The sequence below is a fragment of the Sinohyriopsis cumingii genome, chromosome 5 (assembly GCF_028554795.1).
Source record: "Sinohyriopsis cumingii isolate HCF-2022 chromosome 5, ASM2855479v2, whole genome shotgun sequence".
NCBI lineage: Eukaryota > Metazoa > Mollusca > Bivalvia > Unionida > Unionidae > Sinohyriopsis > Sinohyriopsis cumingii.
Window position 1 is genome coordinate 1,830,850 of NC_142965.1, and position 21,651 is coordinate 1,852,500.

Sequence of the window (21,651 nt, forward strand, 5' to 3'; positions counted from 1 at the left end):
GCCAATGTGGATATGTGAGAAAGCTTGCCAGTAGCTTCTCGTGGGTCGATGGTTCTTTCCGTGGTTTTCCCGGGTTCTTCCTCCACCATTAATACTGGCCGCCATGTATAGCCTATCCTGTGCTGCAAAATGGCGTTAAACCCTACAACAACAACAACAACTTGCTTATCAGAAAGTAAGCTGAAATCACGAAGTTGAGATCGTCTTGGTTTCTCTTCATTGGCACAAGGATAGTAGGTGTACACAGTGCAAAAGCATTATTCAAAATCCTGAGTAAACTGAAATTGTTTTCTGAATCCTTCATTTATGTAACCAGGTGTTTTAGTTATGTTTAGTTCTGTTGTTTCTTCAGTTTTTATATGGAATACCGGGTCAATATCTTTCTTCATCAATTCCTTTCTACTCAAACAATTTCAACAGATAATTAATCCCTGTACATTCTAGACCATTATATACTGCATCGCCAATAATAACTAGTGCCGCTGTTATTGTTGTGTTTAATGGTGATAAATTTCTTGTCTCCTTTCAAGTTCGATTCCACCCAGTCCATTTTCTTCAAATACATTTTGGCTTAAAAAGAAAAGTTTAAATGTGGCCATTTTATAAAATATGTCTCTGATTGTCTCATCAGATGAATTACATTTGTCATTTTAGTGACTTTTTTTCTTAAGTAACACGTCTTTTGTCCAAATATAAAATAAAACACGCAAATAAACACGTTTCCATTTTATTTTGGTTTAGTTTGGGTTTTTGTAAATTTATTTATATTTTCGATCAGAACAGTTGTTTGCAAAAAGAGAGTGTTCGGAAAGTGTTGATGAAGGATATTTAAATCCATTTGACTGATACTCAAAATATGCTCTCTCTCTCTCTCTCTCTCTCTCTCTCTCTCTCTCTGAGCTTTGATACGAGCAAAAATATATGATGCATTGACGTTCAAACTGGCTAAGGTGTGTCTTTTGTTATTTCTTTGTGCACAGCGTATAGTTTTAATCTGGGCAATTTCAAAATATTGGTTTCTGTTCACTCAGTTACACGCACAAAACGCCGGCTTAGAGAGTCGTGTTTACCTCGAATTCTATAGCCGTGGATTTTTATCAAGGTCAGAATACTTATAGTGCTAACATTCTAAATTCCTCAAAATACAGGTGAGTCTTATCAGGAAGCTTTCCACACTGCAGAAGCAACCATCAGCTGTAGAGGTATATGAGAATGAAAAACTGTAATCTTTCTTGCTATCCGTTCTATATGATAAAATTGTTATATATATATATATATATATATATATATATATATATATATATATATATATATATATTGAATATTCCGAAATCATTCTGAATTTCTGTCAAGTCATGTATTATGTCACTTAATGTCATGCTACCGGATAGATTATAATCTGTTCCAAGTTATATATTTTATGGTTGAACAGATAAGATGAATTCCATTATATGTTGTACGCATGAAGTGAATAAAAGTGTCGAGTTTTAATACGCCAGTGCAACTGTTCTTGTCAGAGACAGATTTATGTTCGAACGTAGTTGCTGTAATACTAATCTCGTCCAGTAGTTCTTATTGAAATTTTTTGAAATATCACGAAGTTAGTATATTATCACGCAAGCAAACGTAATGCATGTCACCATATTAGTACTTAATCTAATACATGGCTAATTGTGTTTTAGATATGTCGGTGAGTCGTCGAACTCTAAGTGGTTGTGTCACCGGGAACCTGCTGTCATTGGTGACGTTGATTTCAGGAACGATACTGGCTAATTCACTGTGGGTTGCCAAGGGTTATGTACCAATGCGTCTTCGAGATAATGAGGTTAGGGATTTATCGCCATCCTAGGGGGAGCGGTCTACACGAAAATGTACCTTCACTATGTGTCATGTGCTGTGGATGGATCGGACATACATTGTATTTATCGCCTGGATGCCACGAGATTATATATATATATATATATATATATATATATATATATATATATATATATATATATATATATATATATATAACTTGTTTATAAAATATACATTGATAATATTTGATGATAATTCCCTTTAGCGAGTTGTAAAATCCATACGTTTTCGTTCGTATCGTTGCTGTCGTTAGGGTATGGTTTGTATCAGACCTTAGTGTTCACTTGCTTCTCACCATCTACATAATGTTTGCTCTCATCATTAGAGTACTGAGATCCTCATGGTGCGAAAGGACTGAAATATCTCTGTATAAATAAAAAATTGTTCATCGTTTATGACAGGTTGGATATCAAAACTTCATGCACTGTTTTTGGAAAGGGTTTCAGCTACAGATACCTGTTGTATGAAAGTATAATAAGCAAATCTGTTAGAAATATGCAATGACCGACAAGCAAGGAATGGAACACATACTTTATTGAACAGCGGGAAAATCGCAGTTTAAAATACTTAAACTGGTCCTTACTTGAGAACAAGTGTCTCAGAAATATTACTTCAATAAAAATAAAAGTGTTTTTAAGTGCTTCAAAATAAACCTCAGAATAATAAGAAGCAATAATCTCATATTAAAAAGTACCTTCCAGCGAATATGTAAAAGTACGCCGTATTCCCAGATTAAATATATTATAAAATACGCAGTATTCCCAGATTAAATAAATTAAAAAAATAAGCCGAATTCCCAGATTAAATATATGATTTAACAAATGTATTTTAACATCCAATGCACGACGAGGAATGAGTCATAAAAGAGAGAAGGAAAGTTAACAAAACAATTACTCTTACTACTTTCAATCATTCTCACTTTTCCTCCAGTTCCATGTGCGCTTTAAAAACAATACAGGTATTGAAAATAAAACCATCAAATATTCTGAAATGGCCAGCAAGACATTATACAAATCTGTAAATCGCATCTGTTACAGAGGATGGAACCACTTTATGACAGCAAGCCCGGCCCTAGGACAAGGCAAACGAGGCAACTGTCTTGGGCCCCGCGCTTTCAGTTGCCCCGCGCTGCTGGCTACAGTTTTTTTTTTACAGTGGTGAGATTGAACAGATTTTTTTGCTTGGGGCCCCGCTGATCGCTTGCTGCCTTGGGCCCCGCACATCCTAGGACCGGGCCTGTATTGGAACATAAATGCGTTTAAAATCGTGTAAGAGTTATGCTCATTTATCTAAGTTCAAACATCGGTTATTAAATTGTTTCAGAAAGTGTCTATGTTAAATCGTTATAATTATTAAACACATTAGTTGCAAAACTATTTTTACAACGAAGAGATTTGTACCTTAATCATTCTCCAGTTCAATTGTTATCCCAAAAGATTTTCTTAAATTCATATTGTATGCCGAATACCGTCGATAGAACATACTTATTACATACTTATTATACACAATTTAATCTTGCACGTTTAATTTTGCGTTCGATAACTGGCGTCATCTCGTCGCACACTCATTACGTTGGTATAAAGACGTTTGATGTATCAAATTGATCTTTTACCAATCCCGATTGGTTTCTGAATCACATGAAGCTGAATAACTAACAATATGCTAAACGGAACCTGATCTCGCTCACCTGCCATACATTAATTAGCCTAACCATTAAGTGCGGCAGGTGTCTTAACCTGAAAGTTACCCATGTCAGGATAATTACCAGCCATTTGGTAGTAATTGGTGGCATCTGACAGGTTGTTTAACACTGTTTCTATATTGAGTAACGTAAACTATAGTAGTTGGTGCATCCGCATCTTGTGTCTGAATATGAAACAAGTTTACTCATGGTCCCTCCCTAACAATTTTGGTCTTACTCGATGCGAGAAACGTACAGTTTGTTGGTTTTCATCATTGTTGCTGTGAAACCTACACCCTTGTTAGTGAAACCAACCCGGACAAACTTTTAATAGGGTTTGTCCAAAGAAACACTACCAAGTTTGATCAAAATTGACCTAGTCGTTCTCAGAAGATTTTGAAAGCATGTTTTCCATGCCGTTCATCTGAAATCCAAAACTATTTTTGTTACGGTAGCCACGTTAGACCAAATACTGAAAGGGCATTTTCTGTTAAACATTCCTACCAAGTTTGTTAAAAATTGGTAATTTATTAATTGTAACAAGCGTAGTGCCGAGGACATAATGGTAATTAATTACCCCCGATTTAGGGCCATCCCATTAAAAAAATATATTAATTAATTACCCCCGATTTAGGGCCATCCCATTAAAAAATATATTAATTAATTATCCCCGATTTAGGGCCATCCCATTAAAAAAATATATTAATTAATTACCCCCGATTTAGGGCCATCCCATTAAAAAATATATTAATTAATTACCCCCGATTTAGGGCCATCCCATTAAAAAAATATATTAATTAATTACCCCCGATTTAGGGCCATCCCATTAAAAAATATATTAATTAATTACCCCCGATTTAGGGCCATCCCATTAAAAAAATATATAAAAAATAAGGCCCAGCAGATAAATCAGTATAAAAATATTTTGGTTACATGGCAGTTTACATAATAAATAAATAAATAAATAAGCATAACGGTATATTAAAAATCAACAGCATTAAAGTACTCAAAAAGCGGTGATGCAAGAAGCGTATTAAATATAAAATCCAGTTGTGAAAAATGTATAATTTGCTATCTTATCATTAACCACAGAGACGGTAGCTAACAAGCTGTCCACAAACTTTTTTCCTTACTTTATTTTTGCATTTATGAAAACGATTGTTTCGCAACAGACAAAACACTAATGCCAGCGGTATTTAAAAAGTATACACAAATTGGAAAATAGCTGAGAGTTTTGTAGACATTGGAAGCACTTTGACAATGGTCACACTTTGATATCCAGAGATGATTTGGTCACTTACAAAATAGATTAAAGTATATGAAACTTACATTAAAATTTTCAATCAAATCAGTCCTTACTTGTAAGCGTATTCTCGATCACTAAGAATCTTTCGAAAAAAAGGTATTAAAAAAGTCAATCCAAACGACTAGTCAGCAAGACCTATCAGTGATAAAATCCACATAAGAATGCTATGAGAGCTATAGAAACGACAGCCACTGTGTTCAGGACATAACGGTTTCGCGGGGTTTCCCTAAGGAAAGATCGTCGTTGTTGTATACTGATCTCCGCACTGGAAGTAACCTCAAAATCCTCAGGGATACCACAGATCTTGTCAAGCCAACGTCTAAGGCGCGACACTTCCACCGTCAAATCTAGTAAAATGTGAAAATGATGAGCTAAAATTACCCGTTTCATGTCACTTCATTAGTTATTTTTGGATCGAAAATGTGCACATTGTTCTTTTAAGCACGAGTATTCATGGGCACTGTTTAACCAATAAACAAAAACACACATTGTTTGGACAGCACTGATACACAACTGTTATAGAATCTCATGCATTCACACCAAAATCTCATTCAAGGTGGATAACCATAGTACCATGTCATTATTTAATTAGTACATTACAGCGAACTTCTATCCACTGCCAACAAGAAATGTAATATAATCATTGACTGTTGACCGAGATCCATTCGCTTAGTGCAGACCAAAATAGTCCGTTTATAAAACAATAAATATAACTAATTGCTGGTCTTTAACAGAATTTACTCTAATTTCTACTGTCTATTTTAACGTTGAATGGTTAATTTGATAAGGACAAGATTTCGTGTTTAGTACTAGAATTTCCTCTGTTCTAAATCTGCAGGCGTGCAAGTTAAACGTGTCATTTATATATATATATATATATATATATATATATATATATATATATATATATATATATATATATATATATATATATATATATATATATCCAGTTAGATGCTGGTTATTTCTAAAAAGGACAATAGTGTTTTTCAAGCCCTGGGAACGACTGTCAATCGCCAGCCAGTGTTTTGATCTTATGATAACGCCAGATATGGTTTGTTCACCATATTGCAGTAAGAAATGATCAGAAATGATACCAACCGTGCGTTTGAATCGTCATTGTTTCCATTTCTTTTCCGTTTTCCATTTCATCGCTCGTAGTTATCTCATCCCGTGACGAAACTCTTATTCTAGTCCACCATGTCGTATTCTTTCAAAAATATAAATCAAAAGTTCACACCTTTGCTAACAATGACAAGATACAACAGTTTGAATGAACACAGGTAAGTAGTTGACATGTTAGAGTCTTTGCTGCCAATCAAGATGGTCAAGCTTATAAATGGTGAACATTATTTAACATTATATTATTACTGTTTTCTATGCTAAGCTTTCATACTTGTGACGTCTGCTACTACATTATCTTCTAGATGTGGTTTTTCTTTTCCAGCCAGATATGCAATACAAAAACATTATTTTGGAAAGCACCGTGATCAGGAGAATCGTCGCATCAGCTCTAGGCTGCATTGTAGTATCAGTCTCACGAGGTGTGAACTGTGATCCTCTAATGTCACTCACGAGAGACAATACGGCTCACCTGGTCAACGTGCTATGCAGATTGTCCTTTTTACCTGATGCCTTTAAATGATATACCTATTGGTACTTAAATATTGGACGGTAATTAAGAGACATGCTGTTATATGTCTGGATACTCGACATATGCGTTATTATGATTGTGTTTGTCAGATTTAGTCGGTGTCAGTATTAATAATCTGTATCATCCTTTGTATTGGATAATATTGTTGATAGAAGCGATTGATAATGATTTCGTTTCAATTCGTCATTACTGTGCACTGAAGCATTTAACCAATTTCAAGATTCTCACCGGATGCAGACGATGAGAAACTTAAAGATGGAATGCGATCGACAATTGACAACCGATGGCTACATCACTATGTTATTAAACGTTGCTGAAAAGGTTACCGATTTTTGGTGCTGTCTGCATTTAAAATCTAAGCAGTTATTGGAAGAACATTCACTTTTTCGAGTTAGAGGTCATATTTATTTGTATAGGTAGTATGATTCTGATGTACCCTTAAAACTTACTACTACAACTACTACTGACCCCTCCGGTGGCCTAAGAGGTTAGAGTTTTCGCCTCGGATGCAGGAGGTCGCGGGTTAGAACCTCCGCCGAATCATACCAAAGATAAATAAAAATGGTTTTAAAAAAATGGTACTAACAGCTGCCTCGCTAGGCGCTAAGCATTAAGAGGTTAGTGTTAAGACTGGTCGGCCTGGTGTCAGGGTAATGTGACTGGGTTTGAACATTATGCTACATGCCTGCGGCATGATGCCCCAGTGCTAGACAGCACTATAAATTGCCTCACTACAGACATCGTAATGATATGACTCAAAAATTATTAAAACTACGTAAAAAATTTAAATCACTCGCATACTACTGCTCTATAGCAAATATTACTTTTTCCAAAATCAGTAATGTGAGGGACATTCTATGAGATACTTTAAATTAGTTTCAGTTTTTCGGATTCTGATACGGACTTGGTAAACGCTATAGCACTGCAGTGACAGAGATTATATCAAATTGCCAGTTATATATATATATATATATATATATATATATATATATATATATATATATATATATATATATATATATATATATATATATATATATATATATATATATTTATATATATATGTGTGTGTGTGTGTGTGTATGTGTGTGTCTGTGTGTATATATATATATATATATATATATATATATATATATATATATATATATATATATATATATGCGATACCATGTCTGTATATTCCGATACGTAATTTCCAAGTATGCATGCCTTTTACTCACCGTGAGATCTGTCGTGTCTTGCTTATCAATCAAGGATATTACGACAATGACGATAGATGCGATGACCATGACCAATGGACAGAAGTACATGTAGTGGACATCTTTCAAGATGGAGGGGCGGGTCTCTGGCTCGTCACAGTGAGGGGTGGGGTACACCAACTCCAATATCAGTCTGATCAACCCTGAGCCACTGGATATTATCATACCCCAAAATGCGGCCTGGAACGAATATATATATATATATATATATATATATATATATATATATATATATATATATATATATATATATATATATATATATATATATATATATACGCTTTATTGAGAGATCTGTGTCCGGCCGGAAAATCGTACATTTAAATTACGCTTTATATATCAAAATCATACCAGTTATTACTATTTCATATCAGCCAAAATAAGTGAGATATTGAATGATTTGTTTAAACGAAGATGCAGGAAAGCCATCAATGAGACTTTGGTTTGAAGTGACAATATTAAAAGTATACCCTTTCCGTCGTTCTCTTCCACAGCATCGACCAGATAAAGACTGCCCCAATCGGCGCTCCTAGAAATCCCTCTGTTGCTGTCAAATACAGAAACACTTGACCACCCTGGGAAGACTTGACGAGGGGCACCCAAAGAATGGCAATTATGCACATCAGCACAACAAATGCTCTGGAAATAGCATTAAAAATATAACTGATTTCACAACTCTTTAACTGATTAATCTCATAACATCTGAACTTCTAATTTCTTAAGTCTATCCTTTAATTTAACATTAAACCAAACCGCATATTTCACAACAGTCTAATTAGATAACTGTATCACAATCTAAACCGCTTATTTCACAACAGTTAATTCAACTAAATTTATAACACATCAAAACGCTTACTGTACGATAATCCGCTAATTTCCCATTATAACCCAGTTCACGACAGCTAGACCACGTAATTTCAGAACAGTTTATCCCGTTAACACAGTTTAACCCGTTAGCACAGTTTATCCCGTTTGCACAGTTTAACCCGTTAGCTCAGTTTATCCAGTTAGCACAGTTTAACCCGTCAGCACAGTTTTTCCCGTTAGCACAGTTTAACCCGTTAGCACAGTTTAACCAGTTAGCAGTTTAACCCGTTAGTACAGTTTATCCCGTTTGCACAGTTTATCCCGTTAGCACAGTTTAACCAGTTAGCACAGTTTACACAGTTTAACCCGTTAGCACAGTTTATCCCGTTAGCACAGTTTATCCCATTAGCACAGTTTATCCCGTTAGCACAGTTTAACCCGTTAGCACAGTTTATCCCGTTAGCACAGTTTAACCCGTTAGCACAGTTTAACAACATTTTAGCCCTCTGATTCCCCAAACAATACTCTAACCCGTTAATGTTATAACATCATAACCTGCTTGTTACAGTATAGTCTAAAGCGTATAAAGCGTTACAAGAGTTCGATGTCCAGAAAGAATATAAAGATACTGTAACATCTTACCTTCCAACAATGAGCAGCTCCCTTTGTCCAGCCTTCGGTCTGAATCGCCTCCACAGGTCCATCGTAAATATAGTGCTAGCACTGTTGAATATGGAGGTCAAGGAACTCATGATTGCAGAGATCATGACGGCCATCAGCAAACCCCGCGCACCTAACGGTTAGAATCATTGTGTTTGATTAATTTATGAGAGTTTGTCAACTTGTATAGTTGCAATTCGTATTAGTTGTTACAATGATGTAAATTTGAATGGGTAGATATATAAATCATCGAAGAAAAAAAACTTTAATTGTATGATTGTCTTTTAAGTTTCGTTCTGAACAGATTTCTTCTATTTCATTTCATGCATGGAATTATCCCCATTACATACTTTGATTTGTTTTAAAAGAGTTTAATGAAATATACGATTAGTTGTGTAGCCTTGATGTTTTCGGACAGTAATAATCGAACATATTGAAATTAAACCAAATAGAAAACTCAGGAGACAGTAGAATAAAGTCTGCTGAAAACATCTGTCTTTTGCCATTCGATGAGAATAACTCAAATTGACTTACAAAAATCTGGCTGTCTTCGACGCTATGTACACATTTAAAAACTAGTTAAGAAAGCCAACAAAACAAAACAAGTAAATAAAACAAAGTTGTTTTCAGGACAACATAGCTCCGACTGAGTTATGATTCTGATACCACATGGATTTAGACTGAGTAACAAATATCACAGAAATCTTGCTCACGAGTGGAAGATTGCGTAAGAGTTTGACGAAAGGCGATATAGAACAGCCCGGTGGATTCTCACATGATACCTAAAGGAATAGATTCAAAACTAGTTTAAGGTGGGTAATATTAGAACAATGAGGATTATCAAAGGAAGGAGGTCCCAAAATTTTAGATAGGCACTGATAGAACAACGAAGTGGAGTAATATTTTGCCTACTGATATCAGATCCAGTACGACTTTAGGAACGTAGTATTAGACCGACACAATGAATTAGCGTATCTTATCTACAGGCTGGGGCTCCAGTACGACTTTGGGTAGATAGTGTGAGACCAGCTTAGTGAATTATCGCATCTTACCTACAGACAGGAGTTCCAATTCTAATTTCGGTCAGTAATATTAGACGAACCCAGTGAATTATCGCATCTTACCTACAGGCAGGAGTTCCAATACTACTTCGGTCAGTAATACTAGACGAACCCAGTGAATTATCGCATCTTACCTACAGGCAGGAGTTCCAATACGAGTTTGGGATAGGCAATATTAGAACAGCCAAGTGGATTGTCGCACACCTCTTTGCAGACCTCTGGATCAGAACACGCTACTTCGTCTGTCAATATGAAAGCACAAAGAACACTAGTTCTACAATACTGATAACATTTTCCTTTGGTAACGTGCTATTAAGCAAAATTTTCCGTAAACTGACACGAGAAGCTCTCAATGGTAAATTTACTCTATTTTAAAATACTCTTGGAGGCAGAGGAAGCCGTGGATAATAGAAATGGAGACTGGCCTAACATGATTGCAGTAGGAAAGAACACCAAGCACTGATCGGCACTTGTGCCAGTCCGAATAAACTACTAAGTTAAATTTCGACTATCTAGTCTACCTGCTCAAGTTTCTGAACCAAAACTTAACATTTGATAAGAAAATGGTTGATGTATACCATTGGACAAGGAGACAACCAGAATAAACTAATATATATATATATATATATATATATATATATATATATATATATATATATATATATATATATATATATATATATATATATATATATATATATATTGAAGATGCACTTATTACCTGGATAGAGAACTCGGCTAATCATTCCAGGTAGCACCATTGTAAACAGAGGTAGAATTTTCAATAGACCTGCTACCAGAGTTCCACCTTTGGCATGAGACAGATCCTTGGCTGCAAGTGTTCTCTGCACAATCACCTACAAATGGTGGGGATACCGATTTAAGAGATTCTTTCAGTCTTTGGATAATATGTCAACTCCAAAAGTGTTATAATACATCTTGTGTTTCGAAGTCCAATTTTAAAAAAGCAAATTAGAAATTTCGTTGTAAGGGTGTACTTTTTTGAATGTTTCAGCTGTTTTGTAATAGCGGTCAAGCATAATGGGTGACCAGAGTATAACAAGTAAGATGGATATATTTAAGGCAAAGTAAAATAGAAGTTGCTTAAAATACTGAACAAAATCACGTAATAAATATCTTAGTAAGATCTGTGTTTATTTTATAAACTTCTCACTATTAATTTTGAATGAAATGTATGATAGTTAATCTGAGACTTTTTAATGACTACTGTGTTGTAAATGACTGCTGTGTTGTAAATGACTGTTTTGTGTTGTAAATGACTGTTTTGTGATGTAAATGACTGCTGTGTTGTAAATGACTACTGTGTTGTAAATGTCTACTGTGTTGTAAATAAGGAGACCAAAGAGGACTTAGGTTACTTATCTGGCTGGCATCAACCCAAATACTCTTGTGGAGAAGATGTCATTTTTATGGCCTTATATGACTGCTGATAATTATATATTTAAAATTCTAAAGGCCGTTGTCTCAGGTGATTTTTTTGTCAAATTAGGTTGGATTGTACTAAGAGGAGCAGGAAATTATCAACAAATATTTTTATTGTACAGTTAAATGTTGATTAACGTCATTTGTTCAAATTTGGAATGCCTTATTGTTGGGATACATTCTGTCAAATCTGGTAAAATACTTTTCACGCTTTTTTCTACAATGGGTCGTTTAAAAAAAGACTTCAATATTTTTAAGTGGATTGGCATCAAAATGTACTAGTTTGGTAGTCTTTGATACTAGAACGCTTTCTTTCCGAATTGGATAATTTCTGTTGAGCGTTTTTTTTAAAAAAAAAGACGTAATTTAAATTGTCTCTTTTTTGATAACATTGTCTTTATTTTAGGCCAAATATGCATCTTTTCACAAACTTGGGTGTTCTTAATGAAATAATACTCCTTCTTTAAATTTGGTCAAATTTTGTACATAGGAATTGAAAATATATCGTTTGTAGCTGATATGGGGTAGGTTTGTAGGTGGGTTCAATTTTAATAACTGCAGCCATATTTGAATACAAAACAACGACATTCTTTTGTACAAATTTGAATGGCCTAAATGCCAAGTTGCTTTCTAACAAAATCAAGTTGAATTTTCTTTTTAAGTAATAACGGATTTGAATTGGGTTGTGGATGTGCGTTTTTGTAGAAAACCTTGGAAAGCCTTGATGCCAAGTTGCATTCTGTCAGATTTGAACTGCCTTGATGCCAATGTGCCTTCTATCAGATTTGAATGGTCTTGATATCTGGGTGATATCTATCAGATTCGAATGGCGATGATGTTAGGGTGCTTTCTATCAGATTTGAATGGTCCTGGTGTCATTTGGGTGTTTATTCCATTTGAATGGCCCTAATGTCAGGGCGCATTTGATCAAATTTGAACGGCCATGACGTCAGGGTGCGTTCTATATTATTTGTTCGGCCATGATGACAGGGTGCTTTCTAAAAGATTTGAAAGGTCCTAATGCCAAGGTGCATTCTTCCAAATTCGAACGGCCTTGATGCCAAGCTGTTTTGTATAAAATTTGGGCGGCTTTAGTGCCAATGTGATTTCAATCAGTTTTCAACGGCCTTGATGTCAGTGTGATTTCTATCAAATTTTGCCAATTTCTGGACATTGTTTTATTTCAGGAGAAGTAGTTTCAATGTATTCTATATTTATCAACAGCGGATGTATTTGATGGCTGGACAGCATCGATTTTCAAATTCAAAAGTTGTTAATACAGTGATAATGCCTTCTTTACAATTTGGCTACATTCGATTCTGTGCTTTCTGAGTTGTTTAAAGGTATTTCTATTCTTAGTCTTGGCTGACATGACTGTAAGAGAACAGGCATCAATTAATTGCACCTTTTTTTTAGGTAAGACTTACATGTCAGAATGCCTTTCTTCAGATTTAGTAGAATTCTGTCCGGAGGTTTTTGGAGAAAAAAAATCTTTTGATATTTTTAAATTAACAGCAAGCATATTTAATGGTTGATCTATGTCATTTTGAACAAAACCTAAAGGTTTTAATCCTTAGCTGCTTCCATCCAAATCTGACCTAGTTCTGGTCATCATAGTTGAAAATAGGCCATCCAAAAGGCTTTTCAGGTTACTGCTAGTACAGGCATAACTGACGGAAAATCAGTACATTATTACCATACAGAATGACATTATTGCATAAATACTTTCTGCAAGAGGTGGTCGAGATTGAATGACATTGTTGCATAAATACTTTCTGTTACAGGTGGTCCACTTGCCATTGAGAAGAAGCAAAAAACCAGCATTGTTGACGAACGAAGCACAACGAACGACATACAACTAACTGAGGATCAAATTCTAGATTGGTCCTAAGGCAAGGTCAGGTACAAATCAATCTTGTACATCAAACAAATGTCATAATATGATTTATCCAGGAATTATAAAAATGAAGTTTTACAATGTTTTGTGCTGTGTGTTTGTAACTCTTGTTAACAGCGTTGGACAAATGTGCACCGCTAAATGTAATCTAAATTAATAGTTTTGCGAGTATATAACATGACTACATATATACAGTTCCAAAGAGCCATGTGCGTTTGACTAGCCCTTTTACTGTGGGTTAAAGATAAACACAAACGAAACAATTATACTGAATCATTCTTGTAAAGTTAGACAATAGCTTGTTAAACACTTCCTCGCAACAATGATTCACATTGTGTACACTCCATATTTAATGTGTAATCTTTGACTTTGCCCAAAGATTTGTTCCATTGTAAATCTGATAAGTTTGACGTAGTAGCGTTACGATATTGACGCTGATATTTTTTTTCTTCTTTTTAGTATTGACAATTGTAAATCTGACACGTTTGGTGATTAGCGTTACAAAACTGAAGCTAATGTTTCTTTTCCTTCTCTATAATATTGCTGATTGAAAACGGACGGTAACGTTTTATAACACATGAAGCACGATCTTTTATTAGTGGAAGAACTCTCTCTCTCTCTATTCTCTCTCTCTCTCTCTCTCTCTCTCTCTCTCTCTCTCTCTAACCTGATCACAGCACCAGTACCAAACACACCCAAAAGTGGCCGTCAGTACGAAACCTGGCCATGGAAGGTCTCCTTTCACGGGGTCTCTGAAGATATGGAAAGCATCCTCACGTGGCAGACCACATGTGGAATTGGTGTTTCGTTCCGTAGGCATTGTGTCAAAATATTTCCTCTGGATATTTTCATACCCGCCTACAGCATAGTAGCCTAGAAATATAAAAGACTCACAGTACTAATTCATTCAATTAGCAAACCAGTTACAGTACTAATTCAGTTCAATTAGCAAACCAGTGCAAACACCATTATCTTAAAAATTAAATAACTTAAATTTTCTGAGTGTTCATGATCAAACCTATATTTATCAGTATAGACGAAACCGGGATGATAGCTTCTGTGTGGAGCAAATGATATGAGCCGTGGCATTTTCTGGACCTGCATGTATTTGAAACATGTGCTTTCAATTCCGCTCGAAAGAGTCAGGCGTTAATTTCAGTAATGAGTATTTCAAACCCAAGACTTAAATAAATGAAAGTCTGTCAATACAACAACGTGTCTAGTTTTTTCAGTTACAATTAAGATAAGCTCTCGAAAGATTCTTTTTCCTAAAAAAATAAGTTTCATTATCAACCAATCATGGACAGCCAAACATAAATATACTCTATTTTAGCTTCACCCATTTCACAGACTGGTTTCATTTTTCCATACAATTTGTACTATGGGTCCTATACAATTCGTCTCAAAAACATACAAGCACGCACAAAACAGACCACAACATGTATACACTTTATTGATTTCATATTTTCGGCATAATTCCCTGTATTCCAAATTTAATAGGAATAGATAGACATTCTGGACTATTTCATGATTTGATCCAAATAGCGCCAGTCCTAACACAAACAAGCGCAAAACCATCAATCTCACACATAACTTACAAACACAGCACAAACTGACTTTGGCATTGTCACTTCGTGCGACTACAATCAAGGGGAAGGGGCTGGAAACTGAAACTCTTGGATCAAATAGTCCAACGAGAAAGGAATACAGACCGAACGTTCCAAGTACAGGGAGATACAGAAACCAGGCTCAAGGCGAGCCTAGGCCAAAGGAAGGGAATATGTCTATTTCCCAATGGCTTATGGGATAAAAGAAACTAAAATAATATGACGAGCAACCAAAAAAGAGCAACACTGCAAAATTCATAATATTATATATTATGTATTAACATACACCAATACAATCTACACTCTGTGGGTGGACAGGGAAACACTTGCAAGGCATACATTTTTAGAAAAACAGGGTGTCAGTTCTAAGCTCTAACCACCTATACATGCTGGGAGGGGCTTAGAGGTGTCAACAAAAACGAAAACATTACGAAGGCATATACAATTCAGTTATATTGTAATATGTTCATATAATATTCTGTTGGACTAAAGGACTAAAACACGAACTGATATTATTGTTCGATCATTATCATAAATGTGCTGAAGCAAAACTTTGTGTTGGTTGATTTGATACAAGGTAGACCATTTTGTTTCCATATTTGTGTTGGTTGATTTGATACAAGGTAGACCATTTTGCTTCTATATTTGTGAACCCTGATTAATATATATGACTGATTTATATCTGTTACTGGTTCAACCACCATGGGAATGACTCTGTTGTGATTCCTGATGTCTATAAGTGGATGGGTGGGTACGTGGGTAGGAGTTGAGTGAACACGCATGTGTGTGTGTGTGTGTGTGTGTGTGTGTGTGTGTGTGTGTGTGTGTGTGTGCAAAATAATTAGAGAATCATTTGATTAAATTTTGTGAAATTTTGTGCAATTTTCATGATCAAAGCAAGACGAACTGATTGAAATTCGGAGCTTATTCATCAACAGGGTATTTCACATTATTGTCATTTTGCATAAACTGCTGAGACTGTGACCTGGTTCCGTGTCAACAGTATTAAATTTTCTCCTCAAAATACATAATATTAAACAGATAGATATGCATGTTGAGGGGACTGGGTCTAAAACGATGGGCAATATGTTGTTCAGGCATTGGCGATTTACATTTTTTCTCATACCTTTTAAGAATTATGGGTGAGTGATAAACGTAAGATGTAGGACTTTGGATCTCAGATGCTCCTCCACTTTGAATCTTTCTTTCTTTCTTTTTTTCTTTCTGTGGGGTGGTTGGATAGGTTAAACACCATGCTTTGTGCATTTTTTTTAAAAAAATACCATTATATCGATACCGTTTGATTCAGCCTGATTATATATACCTGTACTAAACAATGCAGTCCAAGTGTGTTTACTCGTTCTCTGACACATGTTTATTTATATCACTATTCGTGTATTTTTCTTAAATTAATCACTTACAGAATAAACTCAAAGCTCCCTCCGACATGCTGTAAGGGGAGACAACTTTTATGACCCGGGATGTGTCACATGATGAGATTTTATCTAGAAAGTCTTGGTCTTTGGGAAAGAGTGTATATTGGACTTGCAAGAGCTGTGGCCTTTTGAGCTTTACCTTTGTTTTCTATATTTTAGAACACCTAAACTCACTTGATATTATATGACATGGATTGTGCTGATGTGCTGTAAACACTATATACGCATGCCTCCTGTTCTCATTTAGGAATTTAAATCATTGTGATTATGAGTTGAATCGTAATATTGCTTTTTATCAGTGACAGGCGAGGGTTGCTGTAGTTAATGACAGAGGTGTATCTCTCTCTCAAAATGAATTTTATATATATATATATATATATATATATATATATATATATATATATATATATATATATATATATATATATATATATATATATATTACTTCATGACTGTTTTCCTCCTTTAGGGTGTTGATCAAAGTGTTGTCTTGTTACCTTTTTTTGTTAATGGCAGGTAAACTGGAACTTAAAATATCCACCACGACTGTTTTCTCCTCTTAGGGCGTTGATCAAAGCGATTTGGTGTTTGATCATAAATAACATGGTTTTTATGTTAATGACAGGTGCGATATTGCTTTATCAACATAAAGTTTATATCTATTAGGCAATGCCTTTGGGTTTTGATCGGAACAAGTTTAGTCTATTTCTTAGTTTTTGTAATGTAACTGCCAGGTGTCATTTACTCTATCAGCCTGAACTTATAAATGTAATAGGTCATGTAAAATGTTCTTCTTTGTTCAGAGTCCATTTCACCTTCACAAACTTACATCCTTACCATGAAAGACAAAACACACTGACACACGCATACTTTAATAACACTCAAGTCGACCAATATGTCATTTAAAGAAGGATCAACATAAACACAGGAACAAATAATATTCTTAGGCCAAATAAACTAGTATAACTAGTAATACTAGTAGTAACAACTGCGGCCTTTTTCATTTTTCGTTTAGTAAAAAAAGTACTCGTTCTCTGACACAAGCCTACAAATGCAGTGCTAGCTGGGATATGTAAGGGAGTGATACAGACTTGATCTCTGCTTGACTAGTGCTGATATGAAATTTCTTTCCTTACAAGTGACACAGACTTGATCTCTGCTTGACTAGTGTTGATATGAAATTTCTTTCATTACAAGTGACACAGACTTGATCTCTGCTTGACTAGTGTCGATATGAAATTTCTTTCATTACAAGTGACACAGACTTGATCTCTGCTTGACTAGTGTCGATATGAAATTTCTTTCATTACAAGTGACACAGACATGATCTCTGCTTGACTAGTGTTGATATGAAATTTCTTACATTACAAGTGACACAGACATGATCTCTGCTTGACTAGTGTTGATATGAAATTTCTTTCATTACAAGTGACACAGACATGATCTCTGCTTGACTAGTGTCGATATGAAATTTCTTTCATTACAAGTGACACAGACTTGATCTCTGCTTGACTAGTGTCGATATGAAATTTCTTTCCTTACAAGTGACACAGACATGATCTCTGCATTGTAGTGTTCTAGAAGAAGTACTATACGGTAATACAACTTTCCCGCTGCTGAATCGGCAACCTAGAGGCCAGAGATAAGATTGATATATAGGGTGCTAAATGGAGGTTTTGACTAAGTGGGTCAGTTCTATTGTTTATGCTATGGAATAAACGTGACTGTAGAAACAGGTCTTTTCCTCTCATTACTTAACCCAAAAACATTACATGCATGATTAGTGCTGGTAGAAATTTTTCTCATGACGTGACGCTATTTGATCTCTGCATGACTTGTGCTGGTATAAATTTTGCTCAATAAATCTACTTTCTCGCTGTAACCGCCTACTTTTGAAATCATTCACTGATCTGATCAAATGTTTTGCTAATTAGTTGTCAACCTTCTATTTAAGTCGTCTCATTTTCTTGTTAGTGTCCTTCTTTTAAGTTTTAATTTATGTTCAACATTATCTTTGGTGGAGTATAATTTAGGTGCATGATTTGTATATATGTTTTGATACTTGGCTTATTGTGACGGTTGGAATTTGATCAAATTTTAAAATAATCTTTCACGACAATCTGATGTAATCTACCGTTAGTAGGTGTCAAATCCTCACATCAAAGACTCGTTTGAGACTTGATTCTGGATGTAGTATATTTTATATAAATGTGAGTAATCGATCATTTTTAAAGAATTTTAATGTGCTTGTTGTTTTAGCAGTGTGGCCATTGCGAACCGTCTGTACTCACTTATAAGACGATTCCATCTGCACAATGCACAAACCTAGATCTGCAGTCGCATAATGCGCCGGCGGATCTGGGTCTGTGCAGTTTTTCATGCGTAATTATTCGAACAAACAACATAGACCCTGAACTGCAGGCGCATTATACTACGGCTAATCAGGATCTATGTTGTTTGAATGGATTTATACTCGAATTTATACGGTTGTTGATGATAAGTAGCTAGTCGTCAAGTTGAGTCAGATTTAAGAGACGATTCTGTTAGAAGTATGTATGTATGTATGTATGTATGTATGTATGTATGTATGTACACCACAGTCGCTGCATGATGTAAAATGTATTATTAGTTGCTACAAAGTTTCTGCTGTACTTTTGGTTTATTTATTTATCCCATTTCTTCCATCCTTCCAGATCGGCATCAGTTTAGTAAATATCATTGTCTTGTGGGATTGTAATCATCGTTGCTAATATTTATTTCCTGTTACATTCTTTTATATTTTGTAAATAGAGCTTTCCTTATGGAGGAAATAAAGACACACTGACTGTCGATAAAGGCTTGGTATGACATTATCAACAAGATGGAGGATGTAAAGACACACTGACTGTCGATAAAGGCTTGGTATGGTCTTGTCAACAAGATGGAGGAAATAAAGACACACTGACTGTCGATAAAGGCTTGGTATGGTCTTGTCAACAAGATGGAGGAAATAAAGACACACTAACTGTCGATAAAGGCTTGGTATGGCCTTATCAAAAAGATGGAGGAAATAAAGACACACTGACTGTCCATAAAGGCTTGGTATGGCCTTGTCAGCAAGATGGAGGAAATAAAGACACACTGACTGTCGATAAAGGCTTGGTATGGCCTTGTCAACAAGATGGAGGAAATAAAGACACACTGACTGTCGATAAAGGCTTGATATGGCCTTGTCAACAAGATGGAGGATGTAAAGACACACTGACTGTCCATAAAGGCTTGGTATGGCCTTGTCAACAAGATGGAGGATGTAAAGACACACTGACTGTCGATAAAGGCTTGGTATGGCCTTGTCAACAAGATGGAGGATGTAAAGACACAGTGACTCTCGATAAAGGCTTGGTATGGCATTATCAACAAGATGGAGGAAATAAAGACACACTGACTGTCGATAAAGGCTTGGTATGGCCTTGTCAAAACGATGGAGGATATAAAGACATACTGACTGTCGATACAGGCTTGGAATGGCCTTATCAACAAGATCTGCAATCAACCGAAGGCATGTCGACTCGCACGAAATAGTAAGACCTTGATAATTATTGAAAACTTACAAGACTCACTCATAACTGACAAACACTGAAACTCCATTCTGTTCCAAACGTTAATATTTTGAAGTATACGACACATAAGACGAGACATCTGTTTTCACAAAGAACCCCAAAAGACGACTGGTATTGGTTAAAGCTCGACCAAATCTAGCTGTACTATATAAACTACATAAAATGTGAAGAAATTTCCACGTGGATTGAGAATTATACTGGACTGCAGTGAACTTCATGGTGTAGATTACCTTATCTGGGCAAGAGTTCTCAAGCTTGAAAACCAAAACAAAAGATTCAACCCCAAGATCCTTTCGGACCATTGGGGTATGGTGAGCAAAAATAAAAACCAAACTCAAAACATCCTGGAGGTTTTATGATTTCAACCTTATTCTGAGGTAAACCATACTGCTACTAATGCAACTACCACATTTATGTGTATAAGGCCTTTGTCCAGATTCGTCCCTCAAACCAGCTATAGACAATGAAAATATTTAGAATATTTTGCATTCCGTAATAAGAACCACCGCCTCAACTGAGCTATTTTACCAACTATAAAAATAAAATAACATTTGCTTTTTAACGTACATACATGCGTACATACATGCATACGTACATACATACATATATCCATACATACACATACACATACATACATACATGCATATACACATACATACATATATACATACACACATGCACACATATATGTATACATACATACATCCATACATACATACGTACATACATACATACATACATACATACATACATACATACATACATACATACATACATACATACATACATACATACATATGCATACATACATATACACATACATACATATATACGTCCATACATACATACAGACATACATACATATAAACATAAATACATACATACACACACATACACACAAACACATACATAAGTACGTACATACATATATACATGCTTACATACATACATACAGACAGACAGACAGACACTATGTAAAATATCATTAGCTCATAGTATTGATTCTCCTTGAAATTTCAGACAGAATGAGAATAAATTCTTGGATTTGGATTTGGATTTTTTTTTTAACGTAGCTTTAACAATGTTCCAGTCCTATCGCTACGATGTCTGTAGTGTGACAGTTTATAATGCTTTCTAGCACTGGGCCATCATGCCGCAGAAATGTAGAATCACGTCCCACCCAGTCACAATATCCTGATACCAGGTCGACCACTCCTAACACTAACCTCTTCGGGGCCCCGAATGGCCGAGTGGTCTAAAGCGCTCTCCGTTACGGATCACTGTCAGCTCACCTCTGCCTGCGTGGGTTCGAGTCTCGGATTCGGCTAATGTGGGTATGCGAGAAAGCTTGCCAATAGCTTCTCGTTGGTCGGTGGTTATT

The 21,651-nt window shown here is 35.4% G+C and overlaps 1 protein-coding gene across 1 annotated transcript in view; it reads right to left on the bottom strand.

Moving 5' to 3' along the window:
• Positions 1-2,376: 2,376 nt before the first annotated feature.
• The window catches only part of LOC149798522 (sodium/glucose cotransporter 4-like), a 60,045-nt gene continuing 40,770 nt past the window's right edge, over positions 2,377-21,651 (bottom strand). The window contains exons 8-15 of the mRNA XM_089957330.1: positions 14,296-14,501; positions 11,010-11,145; positions 10,423-10,530; positions 9,210-9,360; positions 8,231-8,399; positions 7,722-7,940; positions 5,949-6,057; positions 2,377-5,194 (exon numbers count right to left, since the gene is read on the bottom strand). Of these exons, the coding sequence (XP_089813456.1) occupies positions 4,986-5,194; positions 5,949-6,057; positions 7,722-7,940; positions 8,231-8,399; positions 9,210-9,360; positions 10,423-10,530; positions 11,010-11,145; positions 14,296-14,501 (1,307 nt within the window). The 3' untranslated portion in view covers positions 2,377-4,985. The remainder of the gene's footprint in view (positions 5,195-5,948; positions 6,058-7,721; positions 7,941-8,230; positions 8,400-9,209; positions 9,361-10,422; positions 10,531-11,009; positions 11,146-14,295; positions 14,502-21,651) is intronic.